Source organism: Mauremys mutica, chromosome 2, assembly GCF_020497125.1.
Source record: "Mauremys mutica isolate MM-2020 ecotype Southern chromosome 2, ASM2049712v1, whole genome shotgun sequence".
Lineage (NCBI taxonomy): Eukaryota > Metazoa > Chordata > Testudines > Geoemydidae > Mauremys > Mauremys mutica.
In genome coordinates this window covers 177,117,509-177,135,517 of record NC_059073.1, presented here as the reverse complement: position 1 = coordinate 177,135,517, position 18,009 = coordinate 177,117,509, and the positions used below count along the sequence as shown (strand labels likewise).

The 18,009-nt window shown below is 44.8% G+C and overlaps 1 protein-coding gene across 1 annotated transcript in view; it reads left to right on the top strand.

The window, feature by feature from the left end:
• LOC123364581 (dynein axonemal heavy chain 5-like) overlaps positions 1–18,009 on the top strand; it is a 317,201-nt gene that overhangs the window by 41,787 nt on the left and 257,405 nt on the right. Inside the window, exons 10-16 of the mRNA XM_045006814.1 lie at positions 350–451; positions 4,213–4,399; positions 7,731–7,896; positions 8,002–8,095; positions 10,480–10,578; positions 11,260–11,441; positions 17,366–17,485. Coding sequence (XP_044862749.1) covers positions 350–451; positions 4,213–4,399; positions 7,731–7,896; positions 8,002–8,095; positions 10,480–10,578; positions 11,260–11,441; positions 17,366–17,485 — 950 coding nt within the window. The remainder of the gene's footprint in view (positions 1–349; positions 452–4,212; positions 4,400–7,730; positions 7,897–8,001; positions 8,096–10,479; positions 10,579–11,259; positions 11,442–17,365; positions 17,486–18,009) is intronic.

Below are 18,009 nucleotides of genomic sequence, written 5' to 3'. Positions count from 1 at the left end.
TTTAATACATTATATCAAATTATTGTCTTAATGCTAACAATTGGTTGCTGGAGCATCTCTGTCTTTGGAAAAACTCTTTTGGTGACTTGAGCTGAAGGGTGTGTCTTAGTCCTGGAGCCTCCAGCAACAACAGTGAACTGCCACCAAATTCCATAGTGGAGATCATGAACACATTGATGGAGAGAAGCTGCTAACAGAATATTATTAGGTAAGAAATTTCTCATTCCTAAAATTTAGGTTGTAGTCTATTTACATCCATCTTAAATGTGCCTGAAGTTCACTCAGTTGGTCACAAAACTGCAGAAGTTTCATTTAAATGCATTCTGCTAACTATTTTTTCCCCCCAAAGGAGATGAATTTTGGAATGTTTGATTGTACTAGTGGAAATATCCTTCAGGGCCTGGAAATTTTCTTGGCCCAAGTCATGGTACCAGCACTTAAATCTCAGCAGGTAAATTATCAGTATCTTTTTCTTAACAAACCTATTTTGAGTTATGTCTAATAGCTGTTTCTATCTCAGTTGTAAATCAGATGAACTAAAACAGAAGTGTCTATCAAAGGGAACAGAGAATGATATAAGAGTCTATATTAGGATATGCACAGGTCCTGACATTTTTATCTGGGAGTCAGAAATTCATATTTCATATTCATTGTTCATATTTAAAAATACCATGACTTAAAAATAGCATAATAAAGTAAGCATGATAAAGCAAGAGCATAACAGTGAGTGTGATGCTAGGGTAAGCTGGAGTAAAAAGAAGCGTCAATTTCTCTTGGTTGCAACATAGTTAGGCCCATGATTTAATCCAGAGACGTGTACAGTTAGAAGGTCTTCAGCACTTTAGCACACCCTGCAAGCCCCAGCCTACTGGAATTTTCCTGGTTTTGTGGCGCTGTTCAGGGGTTCTGATTTGGTCTGTTGAAACTAGAGATGGGACCAAATTAAAACCCAACATCTGAATATCTTCAGATTTTGCAGCTTGGGCCTTGTCTTTAGTAGGAACAGAGACCCCCCCCGGTTTCATTAGAGCCAATGAAGTGGACATTCTGGCCACTTTGCCACATCTGCACTCTGCTGCTTCTTTCCTTTTGCCTCATCCACGCATACTCCTGTTGTCTTGCCTCCCTTGTCATTGTAGCTCAATGTGCCCTTCTTATCACAATGCAGTATGCAGTATTGTGTCCATCTTCAGCAGGGACCTAGCCGTGTGGGATTGCCAAAGCTCCAGCCCCTCCAAAGTAATTGGGTGTTACGTGGTCCAGATGCTGCTCTTTTGATTTTCTTTCATACTGAAGTAGGGAGAAAGATTAGTATCCAACTTCCTCTCTTCAAAGGGAGCCATTGTTCTGGAGTCAAGCTGAAAAGAAAGCCCAACAAGTCACCTTGAGAGAGAGAACTCAGAGCGACATTTCATTACCATGAGGTCTTTGTGCTCATTTGTCTCCTCTGCAGCCTTTTGTCTCACCTGCCAAGGCTCTGAGAGTGGGACAGCCGAGTTTCTTTCAACAGCAGTTGCAGTCAGAAGCATAGATGTCATTTTCCTTATAGCTTTGTGTCCTTGCCATAATGCTTTGTTAGACAGTTGACTCTGATACAAGACAACTCCATTTTGACTACCACTATAAATACAGAGAGCTGCTAAATGCAGTGTTGCCAAGTCTCATAATTTTATTGTGACTTTCACAGTATTTGGTGTTTTTCTTATAACCTCAGCTGTTGGAATCAAGAGATTACATGAGAATGTCAGCTGTCATTATGTAAAAAATAAGATTTTTACTAGAGCTGTTGATTAATCACAGTTAATTAAAATTAATTTCGATTAATTGCAGTTTTAATCGCACTGTTAAACAATAGACTACCAATTGAAATTTTATTAAATATTTTTGGATGTTTTTCTGCATTTTCAAATATATTTATTTCAGTTACAACAGAATACAAAGTGTACAGTGCTCACTTTATATTATTTTTTATTACAAACATTTGCACTGTAAACATTATAAAAGACATAGTATTTTTCAGTTCACCTCATACAAGTGCTGTAGTGCAGTCTCTTTATCATGAAAGTGCAACTAACAAATGTAGGTTTTTGTTGTTGTTACATAACTGCACTCAAAACCAAAACAATGTAAATCTTTAGAGCCTACAAGTCCACACAGTCCTACTTCTTGTTCAACTAGTCGCTAAGACAAACAAGTGTGTTTACATTTATAGAAGATAATGCTGCCCTCTTCGTATTTACAATGTCACCTGAAAGTGAGAACAGACATTCGCATGGCACTTTTGTAGCCAACATTACAAGGTATTTACGTGCCAGATTTGCTAAACATTCATATGCCCCTTCATGCTTCAGCCACCATTCCAGAGGACATGCTTCCATGCTGATGACACTCATTAAAAAAAATGTGTTAATTAAAATTGTGATTGAACTCCTTGGGGGAGAATTGTATGTCTCTGGCTCTGTTTTACCCACATTCTGCCATATATTTCATGATATAGCAGTCTCGGATGATGACCCAGCATGTTGTTCGTTTTAAGAACACTTTCACTGCAGATTTGACAAAATGCAAAGAAGGTACTAACGTGAGAGTTCTAAAGATAGCAACAGCACTTGACCCAAGGTTTAAGAACCTGAAGTGCCTTCCAAAATCTGAGAGGGAAGAGGCGTGGAGCATGCTTTCAGAAGTCTTAAAAGAGCAAAACTCCGATGCTGAAACTACAGAACCCAAACCACCAAAAAAGAAAATCAATCTTCTGCTGGTGGCATCTGACTCAAATGATGAAAATAAATATGCGTCGGTCCACACTGCTTTGCATTGTTAGCGAGCAGAACCCATCATCGGCATGGAGGTATGTCCTCTAGAATGGTGAATAAAGTATGAACGGACATATGAATCTTTAGTGCATCTGGCCTGTAAATATCTTGCGATGCTGGCTACAACAGTGCTATTCGAACGCCTGTTCTCACTTTTAGGTGACGTAAACAAGAAGTGGGCATCATTCTTTCCTGCAAATGTAAACACACTTGTTTGTCTTAGCGATTAGCTGAAAAAGAAGTAGGGCTGAGTGGACTTGTAGTCGCTAAAGTTTTACATTGTTTTATTTTTGAATGCAGTTATTTTTTGTACATAATTCTACATTTGTAAGTTCAACTTTCATGATAAAGAAATTGCCCTGCAGAACTTGTATTACGTGAATTGAAAAATACTTTTTTTTGTTTTTTACAGTGCAACTATTTGTAATAAAAATAAATATAAAGTGAGCATTGTACACTTTGAATTTTGTGTTGTAATTGAAATCAATACATTTGAAAATGTAGAAAACATCCAAAAATATTTAAATAAATAGTATTCTATTATTGTTTAACAGTGTGATTAATCGCGATTAGTTTTTTTAATTGCTTGACAGCCCAAATTTTTACCCAACTGTCAGGGGATTGGTGTCCAAGCTGGCAGAACCACGTAATGGGAATACTCTGGACTGTGTTGCCCAGTGGCAAGTCTGTAACTGGAGCTGGGGGGAACCTGGGTCCTCCTTGCTCCACTGGGTTCCAGCACAGGGTCCAGTAAATTGTAGTTCAAAATATTTGGCATAGGGGTTGGACACTCCTATGTCTGCAACCTGGGCCACTTCTTATCCTGTCTTCAGTTCCTCTGTTGGTGCCACTGGTTCATTTCAGAGTCCCCTCTGCAGTCCTCTGTGGTTGCGCCCTGTAAAGTCTTCCTCTCTCAGTCACAGCTTGTCATTGTCAGCCTCCATGGTTGAAGGGCCTGCAGCAGCCCAGCAGTGGGGCCTGGTCCTGGCCACGTGGAGCCTCAGCGGCTTCTCAGCAGGAGCCTGCACTGCACAACTGCTCTCCTTTGTGGTCTGACTAGACTGATCTGAGCTGCTCCCTTTTGAGCTCAGCCTCCACTGGAAGTATGCCCAGCAGAGGCGGCTGGCCGTGGCTTTCTGCTCCTTAACCCTAACCTCCCCACTGCAGGGCTTGTACACCCCATCACACCCACAAACACAACATTAATACGCCCATATAAAGTCGAGCATGCCAAAGCACTGAGTAATATATTGTAAGGGGTCCTGTACTTGCCAGGAGATGATCTGATATGAAAGACATCTCTAAATTGTATGGTTCTGTGAATAAGCAATACTTTTCTAATAAAAACAATACCTTTGTTTAATATTTTTTCGTGCATTAATCATTTTCAAATAATCAGCACTGGGGAGCTGTGAAAGAAGGCTTGAAGAACAGCCAGATACAAGACTTTCTGTATTCTGTGGATAAATTTGTGGGTACCTTGTCATCAGCAAGACAGAATTTAGAAGATAAAATTCAGCTGCAGAAGGTGGATATTGAGAGTTACCTCAACAACTTGCATAACCCATCTGACTACATAACAGCAGGTCAGTAATTCCCAAACCTGAGCTGGCTGAGGGAGATTCCCAAACCTGAGCTGGCTTTTGTAGGTGACAAATCTGAGGAACTGTCACAGATTGAAGTGTCACTAAAGGAGGTTTTGGAATTAATTGATAAACTCAACATTAACAAGTCACCGGGACCAAATGGCATTCACCCAAGAGTTCTGAAAGAACTCAAATGTGAAGTTGCGGAACTATTAACTAAGGTTTGTAACCTGTCCTTTAAATCGGCTTCGGTACCCAATGACTGGAAGTTAGCTAATGTAACGCCAATATTTAAAAAGGGCTCTAGGGGTGATCCCGGCAATTACAGACCGGTAAGTCTAACGTCGGTACCGGGCAAATTAGTTGAAACAATAGTAAAGAATAAAATTGTCAGACACATAGAAAAACATAAACTGTTGAGCAATAGTCAACATGGTTTCTGTAAAGGGAAATCGTGTCTTACTAATCTATTAGAGTTCTTTGAAGGGGTCAACAAACATGTGGACAAGGGGGATCCGGTGGACATAGTGTACTTAGATTTCCAGAAAGCCTTTGACAAGGTCCCTCACCAAAGGCTCTTACGTAAATTAAGCTGTCATGGGATAAAAGGGAAGGTCCTTTCATGGATTGAGAACTGGTTAAAGGACAGGGAACAAAGGGTAGGAATTAATGGTAAATTCTCAGAATGGAGAGGGGTAACTAGTGGTGTTCCCCAAGGGTCAGTCCTCGGACCAATCCTATTCAATTTATTCATAAATGATCTGGAGAAAGGGGTAAACAGTGAGGTGGCAAAGTTTGCAGATGATACTAAACTGCTCAAGATAGTTAAGACCAAGGCAGATTGTGAAGAACTTCAAAAAGATCTCACAAAACTAAGTGATTGGTCAACAAAATGGCAAATGAAATTTAATGTGGATAAATGTAAAGTAATGCACATTGGAAAAAATAACCCCAACTATACATACAACATTATGGGGCTAATTTAGCTACAACGAGTCAGGAAAAAGATCTTGGAGTCATCGTGGATAGTTCTCTGAAGATGTCCACGCAGTGTGCAGAGGCGGTCAAAAAAGCAAACAGGATGTTAGGAATCATTAAAAAGGGGATAGAAAATAAGACTGAGAATATATTATTGCCCTTATATAAATCCATGGTACGTCCACATCTCGAATACTGTGTACAGATGTGGTCTCCTCACCTCAAAAAAGATATTCTAGCACTAGAAAAGGTTCAGAAAAGAGCAACTAAAATGATTAGGGGTTTAGAGAGGGTCCCATACGAGGAAAGATTAAAGAGGCTAGGACTCTTCAGCTTGGAAAAGAGAAGACTAAGGGGGGATATGATAGAGGTATATAAAATCATGAGTGATGTTGAGAAAGTGGATAAGGAAAAGTTATTTACTTATTCCCATAATACAAGAACTAGGGATCACCAAATGAAATTAATAGGCAGCAGGTTTAAAACAAATAAAAGGAAGTTCTTCACGCAGCGCACAGTCAATTTGTGGAACTCCTTACCTGAGGAGGTTGTGAAGGCTAGGACTATAACAATGTTTAAAAGGGGACTGGATAAATTCATGGTGGCTAAGTCCATAAATGGCTATTAGCTAGGATGGGTAAGAATGGTGTCCCTAGCCTCTGTTCGTCAGAGGATGGAGATGGATGGCAGGAGAGAGATCACTTGATCATTGCCTGTTAGGTTCACTCCCTCAGGGGCACCTGGCATTGGCCACTGTCGGTAGACAGATACTAGGCTAGATGGACCTTTGGTCTGACCCGGTATGGCCATTCTTATGTTCTTATGTTCCTAAAGGAGAAATATTATGTGATCCAAAACAAAACATGGAAATGAGAGTATTTATGGGAAGAGAGATGTTCCATGTTCTCTATGCTGTTAGCGACGATTTCCCTTAAAAGGTTTATTCATCCTCTTCCTTAGAGCTATATTTCTTCTGCTTGATCTTAGAAGTGGAGTATAATTCCAAGTTTATGATCTTGAAAATTACTGAGATGTGATAAAATCATCACTATGACCATCCAGTTCTGCAGGGTGAGGGAAGCTCAATAAGGTGGGTTTGGAGAGGATAGCATAGAAAGGAGGATCAGCTGCTACATATGGAATGCTCCTTACTTTCGTTGGTCCTCAGGTACACTAGGTACCCTATGGCTCTGAGATCCATGAATTGGAAGGGGGCATAGCTGGATCAGAGGGCTTGACTTGGGGTATGGCCCCTCTCTACAACAGTGGCCTCCCCTCTCTGCCCCACCTTCCTTGTCATCACATGACATTTCAGTGTAAAATAATGCTGAGCCAATCACCATTATCATATCCCTTACTACATACTATAACCCTCTTAATGGGAATGTTTTGGGGCAGCTGACAGTAAAAAAAACCCCAACAAACCTATAGCAGCAGGGCTACTTACTAAGGGATCCTGAGTCACCGAGTGCCCTGCTCTCCAGTGGATGGCACAAGGTCTGAAAGATTTCCCTCTGGATCTCAGGTAAGCTGCACGTTTGAAGGGCCAGGAGCCCTGGTCATAATGCAGAGGGCAAACTCTACACTGTCTCCGCTGATGGAACAATCTGAAAGACATTTTGATTTGAAACATGCAGAGTTTTCTGGTCCCTATGTGGATTGTCTTCCACCTTTGGGATAATGTGGTCCTCTGACTTCACTGGAGGATGAATGGAAAGAGATGGCGGGGAAAGAGAGAACCCTTGTTTAACCACAAGTACAGTTATTAACTAAATATGGTTAATGTATCAGTAGATTAATTTAAATTGTTAGTTAGATAGGCTTGGCATTTTTGTTGGATATGAAAATCCCACATGAAAAATGCAGCAGTATTCCAGTGCCTTTTAAGTATACATCTGATTTTGAAGTTATGCCTGTGCTAATGGAGCTAAAGCCTAAGGTCCTTGCTCAGTTTTATTTCATTTGACTTTGTTGGGAATTTGTGGAATTTGCCTGGGTATGGACTGAGCAAACCCTGCACAAGGACTTTAGGATATATTCCTAACAAATTAGGATTGCAGGGAATATACACTGTAGGAGCTCCCTGCATGGCAGTGTACAGAGGGTAAATAGGTGGGTGGCAAGGGAGGGAAGAACAGTGGCAAGATAGAGGATCTGCTGCATGGATTCTCTAGTTATCTGCCCCAGGATTGGGATGAATGGTGGGCTACTTTGGACTAAAGAAGCCTTCCGAAGTCAGCTCTGCATCCAATCTGGAGCCAGGCAGTGAGAATTCTTCTACAGAATGTTTAAATCTGTGTATGTTTCTTGGCACTTATTAGTAGAATGCAATTTTTGTCTTGTGGTTTTAAAGGCAGTAACATCGAGGTAATTGAGAAACTTGAAGGAGTGCTTATAATTTGGATCAAACAGATTGGACAAATTTTGGTGGAAAGTGAACAAATGAGAAAAGAAGCTGATGACATTGGCCCAGCTGCTGAACTGGAACACTGGAAATCGAGGATGGCATCATTTAACAGGTTAAAGCAGTGCATTATTTCTCCTGCAGGCTAAAGGGCATTTTGTTTATAAACATGAACTGTCACTTGGGAAAAAAAAATTAAAATTTATTCTTTTTTTCAAAGCCTTTTAGATGAGATCAAGAGTCCAAGAGTAAATAAAGTTCTAAGTATTCTTCAGGCAGCAAAATCAAGACTATTAAAGCAGTGGAAAGAACTGGTAATGACTGTGCTTTTAATAGAAATAATTTCAAGTCAATTAAAAACATGCTGCTGCGCTTATGCTACATTTGGAAATGAACCCACGTTGCTAATAATAGTTTGGGGATGATGGTTTTTATGTATTGGGCTTTATTCTCTCTTTGATATAAAAATGTAATACCAATTCTCTGGATTTGGAGTCAAGCACACATATCGGGGGGCGGGGACAACTCTATCTCATACATTTCCAGTTACACAGGTATCTACACAGGACTGTGGGATTGCCAGGAAGGGGATAGAGGAGGTATTCGCTACAGGCCCAGGCTAGTTTTACCTCGAGCACTTACTACATCAGACATATGGACACCTGATCCAAACTTAACAATGCAAATTGCAGACAGTCCAGAAAAACAGACTCACAAGCCATGTGCAGGTGACCAGAGATTCAAAAGCCACTGAATGCACCAATAGAGGAGATTATGGCAGACCTGCTGTTTCTGCCCATCAGGATCTTCTACTCCTTAAAGTGTGGATCTGCTTTGAGAATAGTCTGTGGAAAAATGGTACCTTCTTACTCAACTAATCTTGCTGTGTGTACTCAGAGTAATTTCTGCTGACTTTTGTGGTAAAAATAGTTTTTGATCTGTTATCCCTGCAGAGCCAACACATGTAAGAGATAGTGAGCTGGATCCCTTTCTTCCTGTGCAGCATCAACAGAATTATTTATCAAGTTCAAATCAGTCAGATCTGTATAAGCTGTTGTAGACAAAACGGATACACAGGTGTCACTGAGGGTCTGCTTTATTAAGGTGATAGTGTATAAGAAGGGAAGAAGCCAGTATATTTTAGAGCCTGAGCTGGTTTTGCAGGGCTGGCAGTTAGAAAAATAAACCGTCTCTGTGTACATTGAGCACATTCAATATTGCCAGCCCTGAACATTCAAACATTATGAGTCAGGCCCCCAAAACTATGATATTGGCTAAAAAATCATGAGATTTTACAAAGTGATAACATTGTGCTCTGTTTATTTGCCTCCTAGTTTTTGAGCTTTTAGGGATTACGTTTTCAAGATTTTTTTTTTTAAACCATGAGGACTAGAAATTTACTTTAATATATGTCAGCTGAAATTCTGTTGAAATCTCATGACTGCAGGAGCTGTCTTGTGATAAATTCATGATAGTTGCCAGCACTGCTTTGAAAAATATACAGTTGAAAGGCAATAAACATCGGATCCCAGAATGCCATTTTTACACTTACTTTTCAGAGTAGAATTGCAGTTTAATCAGGCAAAACTCTGTTAACTTCAGTGAGGAGTTTTTCCTAAATTGGGATGTATAGTCCTGTCCAAAAGCTGCTGATCATCAGGTAGCAGTTATTAAATCTAGAGTGGGGCAGATCTTGCCAATTCTTACTCCAACAAATTGTCTCATAGATTTCAGTGGGAGTACTTTTATGAGTAAAGGTTTGCAGGATTGGCCCCTGTATTCATTCTTCTTTTAGTAACATGCATTGAAAAGGTAGTGAGCCCACAGAGCTTTGTGTGATAACCCTAAATCATGAGTGGGCAAACTTTTTGGCCCCAGGGCCACATCTGGGTGGGGAAATTGTATGCAGGGTCATGAATGTAGGGCTGGGGCAATGGGTTGGAGTGCAGGAGGGAGTGTGGGGTGTGGGAGGGGGTGCGGTGTGCAGGAAGGGGCTCAGGGCAAGGAATTGGGGTGCAGGAGGGGTGTGCGGTGCAGGAGGGGTGTGCGGTGCAGGGGGTTGGGGTGTGGGGTGCGGCAGAGGGCTCAGGGCAGGGGGTTGGGGTGCAGAAGTGGTGTGTCAGGGGGCTCAAGGCAGAGGGTTAGGGGGCTAAGGACAGGGGGTTGGGGTGTGGGGTCCAGGAGGGGCTTGGGGTGTGGGCTCCGGCCCAGTGCCACTTACCTCGAGCAGCTCCGGGGTGGCAGCAGCGTGCAGAGGGGCTAAGGCAGACTCCCTGCCTGCCCTGGCCCCGCACTGCTCCTAGAAGTGCCAGCATGTCCAGCAGTGGCTCCTGGGGGTGGGGTGGGGCAGGTGGCTCTGCTGTGCACTGCCCTGGCCTGTGGGTACCACCCCCAAGCTCCCATTGGCTGCAGTTCCCTGTTCCCAGCCAATGGGAGCAGCAGGGGGAGGTGCCTGTAGGTGAGGGCAGCGCACGGAGCCCTCTGCCGCCCCCCCCCACCAGGGGCCGCAGGGACATAGTGCCGGCCGCTCCTGGGAGCGGCACAGGGCCAGGGCAGGCAGAGAGCCTGCCTTAGCCCAGCTGCACCACGGGGCTGGCAATTCCTTGGGCCGGATTGAAAGCCAGATCTGACCGATGGGCTGTAGTTTGCCCTCCCCTGACTTAAGTGCTATTAATTTTAGTTGCCTTTTCCTTTTCAGGATGGTAATGTAACAAATGCTGCCAATGAAGCTAAAGACAATGTAAAATATTTATATACACTGGACAAGTTCTTTGGTCCACTTGGTAAAGCCTCACCTGTAAGTGTTTTTTTTTTTTAAAATAAAGCGTTTAGACAGTCTGAAACTTAGAAGAGAAAAAAGAGCTATTATTCCCAGCGGGAGAATGAATCTCCCTTTCCATTTTCAAATGTAATGCCCGAACAATTGTTGAGTTGAATGTATAGATTTCAAAGAACCCCCAGAAATGGAAAAATACTGCTTCTCATGCAGGGCCAGCTCCAGGGTTTTTGCCACCCCAAGTGGTGGAGGAAAGAGAAGGAAAAAAAAAAAAGCCATGATCGGCAGCACTTCAGCTTTACCGCTGCTTCATTCTTTGGCGGTGGGTCCTTCCCTCCGAGAGGGACTGAGAGACTCGCTACTGAATTGCCACCGAAGAGCCGGATGTGCCGCCCCTTCCCCTTGGCCACCTGTTTGCTGAGCTGGTGCCTGGAGCCGGCCCTGTTCTCATGTAGCAGACGTCTGCCATTGCAGGTGCTAATGCAGAGGCAGGAACAAATCAGGGTGATATTCTCCCAAGCCCCACCCACTGCTGGTGCTGAAAGGAACTGCCATTGATAGTAAATTGTGCAGACCTGTCTAATATGATTGTCCCTTTAGTTCCTTGCGTGCATCTCTTCAAGGTTTGCAGTAGGTTTTCATATTTACTAGTTTTTAGGAAATTTGAATTGCTCATTTTTTCCTTTCCCGTTTGTGTCTTAGGCAGCAATAGTGGAGCACATACCCAGCTTAATGAACAGTATTCGTATGATTTACAGTACATCACCGTACTATAATACATCAGAACAGATGACTTCTCTTCTCCTCAAAATCACTAACCAGATGATTAATACATGCAAGATATATCTAAGTCAAGGTGTTTTGAAAATCTGGGACCTGGACAGGTAACATGACCTCTTACTAGTTTTACCTTCTTCTTTAGTTAAGACTAATAGAAAATTCATAGGTTAAATATGAACATTATTACAAAGTAATATTGTGTAAGCCCTGATTCAGCCAAGTAACTAAGTTTTTAATTTTGAGCATGTGAATGCTTCCATTCACTTCAGTGGGAATACTCAGAGTGCATAACGTTAAGCACATGTGTAAGTCTCTGCTGGATCAGGGCTTATACTATATAGATTGCCATTAAAATGCAAATAGAACAATTAAAAAAGCTATTATTTTGTCATCATGACTTTCTTGATGCAAAGCACACTCAGAGGAAACTAGGAGTAGGAACAAAGAGGTTCTTCGGAGAGAAAACCCTAGGGAAAGGCAAGCTGAGAAAGCTTAAGCTCAGGTTTATGCTTTGTGTGTACTTAAGTCAACAATAAAGGCAAACACTACGAAGGGGATAAGTTTGCACCATATTCAGTGTGGGTGTGTACTCTGTTAGGAGCAGAGTGGGAGCTTGCTTGTACTTCTATTGCTCTGCACGTGTTGCTACAGGAACTCAGTGTGGCGAATGTTAACTTTGCCAGATTTCATGGTGCCAATGTAGCTTCTGACCTAGGAAAGCTGGATCCATAGTAGACTTGCAAGTTAAGTTAAAGCACACTCGGATTTTTTTTTGGAGACTTTAGTTCTGTTCTCTCTTGCTCTGTTTTCTTTTTATCATTTATGATGGCTATTATTTGTTGTCTTTTGTCTTGTACTTAGATTATAAACGGCTTGGGTCAGGGACCACTTTCCTGTGTTTGTACAGCACCTCGCACAGTGGGCTCCTGTTCCATGACTCCTAGGTGCTGCTGCAATACAAATAATAAATAATAAAAGGGAAACAGATTAATGGGGGAATACAAGGAAACAATGAGACAATGTTGATCAGCATGATAGGCTGTGACGTCAGCACCAGCTGCCTAATCGTTGTCAAATTTTTTGTAGCATCATGGCAAAGGAGAGTTTAAGGAGGAATTTGAAGGAAGACAATGAGATGGCTTTATGGATGTTCATGGGAAGCTCCTTCCATGAGTGAGGGGCAGCATAAGAGAAAGCACAAAGAAGGAATAGGCGTTAGAAATTAATATTAGTAATGGGAATGAATGTTCATTGCAAGCTGTGCAGGGTGTCCAGTGTGGATAAAAGGCCAAACGGCCATCTTCCAGAATTAAGAAAGACTTGCACCTTGTGCTTATGGGTGAAGGAGAGACCTGATGTCTTCGCAGTCCAAGCGATCTCTTTGGTACCCTCTGTCACCCTTTGTGGGAGAGGATTCAGAAGAGTGAGTTGAATCCTACAGGCAGGCAGAGGAGAGCCTACCCAGAGTTACGTGTTAAATCGTGGGAGCCCTATAACTCACTGCACTGGACCTACTTAAATCCCTGGTATGTGACAGATGGGGCAGATCGCACAGATAGAATCCTTCCCCAGGGCTAATAAAGTTGTGGCCTCCTGCTTAAATCCATCTCTGTGTCTGTCCTCATTCACCTATGTGTACTGATCAATGGGGTGAGAGATTGTATTTGTCATGGCCAGAGAAGAGGATGTGGCAATATTGAAAACAAGATGGCGAAAACCTGGACGAGAGTTTTCTCTTTGTGGATGGATAGAAAAGACTGCATTTTAGAGATCGTCTGCAGGAATAAACAGCAAGATTTAGACACAGCCTTGATGTGAGGATCTAGAGAGAGGATCAAGTCAAAGATGACACCTAGATTACAAGCATGAGTGACATAAAAGTAATTCACACTGAAAATTTCTAGTTGCTCTTTGTGTGTAGAAAAACATAATTACGTTTAACCAGCACACGACAGAATATTGGTATGTACATTATAAATAAGGATAAGATTTTGTCATGGTTATTTTTAGTAAAAGTCACGGACAGGCCGCGGGCAATAAACAAAAATTCATGGGAGCCTGTGACCTGTCTGTGACTTTTACTGAAAATAAAAGGGGGGGGGGAAACGACAGCTGGAGCCCTGTCACGGGGCGGGGGGGAGAGACTGGGGGGACTGACAGCCAGAGCCTCACCATCACGAAAGGGGACACAGTTCTGGCTCCGGCCCTGGCCGCAGCCAAAGCAGTGAGGAGAGAGGGGAGGGGCAGGGTGCACAGCCCCCGCAGCCACAGGGACATGTAGCCCTGGCTCCAACCCCGGCTGCAGCAGTGCACAGCCCTGGATCCAACCGTGGCTGAAGGAGGAAGGTGTGTGGGGTCCACACAGCTCTGGCCCTAGCTGCAGTCACGGGTGGGGGCTCTCCAGCCCTGGCCGCAGTCACAGGTGGGCAGAGGTGAAAGTAAGCTGGTACGCTCCGGTACGGCATACTGGCAAGAGCCGGTGCGCTGTACCGGGGCGGATCGGCTTCCCCTGGTGGCAGTTTAAAGGGCCTGGGGCTCCCAGCATCGGCTGGAGCCCCGGGTCCTTTAAATTGCTGCCAGAGCCCTGAGGAAGCGGCGGTGGGGTTTGAGCGGCGATTTAAAGGGCCTGGGGCACCTGCCGCAGCTACCGCCCCAGGCCCTTTAAATCATCCCCGGAGCCCCGGGGTAGCGTTGGTGAGTCTCCAGCGGCTTTTTAAAGGATCCGGGGCTGCAGCAGCCAGTACCACCCCGGCCCTTAAAATAGCCGCTGGAGTCCCGCTGCCACCTCCCCAGGGTTCCGGCAGCAGGACTCCGAGGACGATTTAAAGGGTCCGGGGCTCAGGTAGCCGCTACCGCCCCGGGCCCTTTAAATCAGGGGTCTCAAACATGCGGCCCGCTCTAGAGTGGGGAGCCAGCTCTAGAGTGGGGAGCCCAGAGCCTTTTAACTCCCAGCCGCGGCTGGGAATCAGAGGGGGCTCCGGGCTGCCCGCCGCAGCAGGGAGCCCAGAGCCTTTTAACTCCCAGCCGCGACTGGGAATCAGAAGGCTCCGGGCTGCCCGCCGCGGCAGGGAGCCCAGAGCCTTTTAACTCCCAGCCGCGGCTGGGAATCAGAGGGCTCCGGGCTGCCCGCCGCAGCAGGGAGCCCAGAGCCTTTTAACTCCCAGCCGCGGCTGGGAATCAGAAGGCTCCGAGCTGCCCGCCGGGGCAGGGAGCCCAGAGCCTTTTAACTCCCAGCCGCGGCTAGGATTTGCTGGGGCGGAGGGCGGCGCTCTGGCGGTTGCGGGTCGGCGGCTCCGGTGGACCTCCCGCAGGCATGCCTGAGGGAGGTCCACCGGGGCCATCTGCCGCCCTCCCCAGGATGCCGCCCCAAGCGGGTGCTTGGCCCGCTGGTGCCTAGAGCCCGCCCTGTCCCCCACTTACTGCCTGTCGCCGCCAAACTCCCCTCACCCCGCCCCCCTCCCCGAGTTATTTTCTGTGCCTAAGCTCCCCGCGCGCTGCTCCCCAATGTTTGGGGCCGGGTCTCTCCCCTGGCCCCACCTGCTGCCCCCACGCGCCTCCCCCCAGTGTCTCCCGGCCCCCACTTGCTGCCCCCTCACCGCCCGGGAGCCTGCCCGGGAGCTCAGGCTGACTCCACTCCTCCGCTATGCCGGCTTCCGGCATCACCTGCTGCCGCAGGGTCCTAGCGCCCCCCTGCACTAGGGCCAGGGCAGGCTGCCCTTCCCCTGCCCTTCTGCCCTAGTCCTGAGACTCTCCAATGCCCCGAGCCTCTCCAATGCCTCAAACCCCTCACCCTCAGCCCCACAGCCCTCACCCCTGCACCCCCTCCTATCCCCAAACTCCGTCCCAAAGCCTGCACCCCCACCCCCTGCCGCAGCCTGGAGCCTGCACCGAGCACAGAGCCTGCACTCCAGACCCCCTCCCCCACCCCCACCCAAACTCCCTCCCAGAGCCTTAGGCAGTAAATCTAAGTGCGTGTTTTGTCCTTTGAGTGAGGTGCATTACTGAGTGTATATATTTATTAAAACTGTAGATTCTACATTAAAGTGTCAACCAACACTGTCACAATGACATAACCAAAATTAGTACAAAATTTGACAAAACGTCAAAATTAGCACTGACGTTTCACATTACAGTTAAAGAAGTTAATAAAAAAGTTAATAAATTGACTTTTAATAGCATACTATATTTTAATACTATACTACTATATTACTCTTCTTTTTTTTTCTGCCTACCTCCAGGCGCTTCCTGCCGCCAAGCCGCCAAACAGCTGTTGGTGGCGCTTAGCACTTTCCAGGAGGGAGGGGGGAGGAGCGGGGAGCCGCGCACTTAGGGGAGGAGGTGGAGAAGAGACAGGGCAGGGGCGGGGCCAGGGGCAGCAAGGGGGCGTGTCAGTGATGCGGCCCTCGGGCCAATGCACTAGTCCTCATGCGGCCCTCTGGGTCATTTGAGTTTGAGACCCCTGCTTTAAATCATCCCCAGAGCCTGCCGGAGCCCCGGGGTAGCGGCGGCGGGGCTCAGGCAGCGATTTAAAGGGTCAGGGGCTCCCGACTGCTGCTACTGCAGTGGAGCCCCCGGGCCCTTTAAAGCTCTGCCAGAGGCCAGGGCCCCCTCCGATTGTAATTTAAAGGGCCTGGGGCTCCGCTGCGGTAGCTGTTGCTATCCCAGGCCCAGGCCCTTTAAATCCTGATTTAAAGTGTCCAGGGATTTAAAGGCCCTGCCTCTTCCGATAGAGGCCACACCTCTTCCGGTTGAGGCCCCGTCCCCTCCAAGGACTCCGGAGTACCGGTAAGTCCTTTAAGTTCCTTTCAGCCCTGCAGGTGAGGGGCTCTCCAGCCCTGACCTCAGCCACGGATGGTGGGGGGCACAGCCCCGGCCCAAGCCAGGGTTGGGGGAATGTGCAACCTCCACCCTGGCCGAAGCTACGGGGTGGGGAGGAACACACAATCCCTGCCCCAGCCAAAGCCGCAGGGCAGGAGAGGGGGGAGAGGGTTCCAGCCCCGGCCACAGCCGCTGAGGGAGAGGAGGGCAGCGCACAGCCCTGGCTCCAGCTGCTCACAGCTTAAGCCACAGAAGTCACAGAGATTGAGTGAATTCACGGAATCCTTGACTTCCCTGACCTCCGTGACTAGATTATATCCTTTATGATAAAGAATGATCATAAATAAAATGAAAATACAATTTTTAACATACTTGAACAATGTTAATTTCTAATGCATTCTTTTTGTTTTATTCACTTTGTTTGCAGAAGTCTCTGAGTCAATAGGGTGAATTCATGAGGTTTTACGTTTGTTAATTTCTGATTCATTTGCTCTGACAAACATTCTGGAAACAGTGACAAAGTCCTAACAGAATGATGATCTTTACAACTAATTGGCGTATATATGTAATAACAGTCCATTATTTAAACTAAAAGGGACAAATACAGCCTCCTCATGCCCACTATTTAATCTACAGTAGCTATGTCAAGATTGGTCAAACTACTGCATATGAATTGAACCCAGCCTGTGGCCTTGGGAATTGTGGCTTTCTAGATGTTCACATTTAAGGGAAACAAGAGACTTTTCTGATGTTTGATCCTACCTAAGAAGAGGAGAATCCAAACTTTCCTGGAAACAAGGACACAGTTTGTAGAGATAAAAAATGGCTAATGTACAGGAACTGAACAGGCTACATGGTGTAGGCAGTTCCTATCTGACCTGTTCTGGGTAGTGTAATAGGGTCAGGATTTGGTCCATTACCAGTAAAACAAAATAAAAATGAAATAAAACAATCAAATAAAACAAAATTCTAGCTTGTAAAACAGTTTTAAAATGAACATTTTAATTTAATCTTCTTCACATTTTGAATGATGTATTTATATACATCTATGTCCACATTTCATCAGGTTACTCTTTATAATGTTAATACAATATTTACTAAGTACTGGACTTGATCAAATGTCTATGTAGCTGAAATGTTCTGTTATTGTAATCATTTGTGCAGCTCTCTATGTTTCTTAAGTTTGTCTTCTGTTCACTTTTTTTTTTAGGCAAGAATTATTAAAGAGGATACAAGAATGTATTTATCTCAATGAACAATATCAAACATATTTTCAGAGAGTAAGGGAGAAGCTAAAGGAAAATCCAAATGATCGGCAGTTTGATTTCAGGTAAATCATTCATTCTGTCCTTGAATAAAATCTTGTCCATGTATATAATTTATAACTGCGCAATCAACATATGTACAGATGAACTGGAGAGTTTAACATTCAGTGAAAATATAAACTGTAGCATGTTTCAGACCTGATCCTGCAGTTTTTACTCAGAAAATTTTTTTCAGTGACAAGTTTTGCCAGTTTCTCACAGATTTGGTACCCATATAGGCCCAACGGGATTTCAGTTGAACTAATGCATGTAGTTAGAGTTAAGCATGTTCATAAGTGGGCTTTTGGATCAGGTCCTTAATCATATTGCCAATGAGAGTTTTGCCTGAATCAGCACTGTAGAACAAGGCCTTCAGCCAGCATCTTAGCGTTACAAGGCCACACTTCTGAAAACTGTGACATAGTTGGAGATACTCTTTTATATAAAACAATTACAATTAGGACCAAAATTGGCACATGTAAGAATTAAGCATTAAGTACTTCATACTCATCGTAAAAGCGGTTTACTTGATTCTGCACTAATAAGAGTA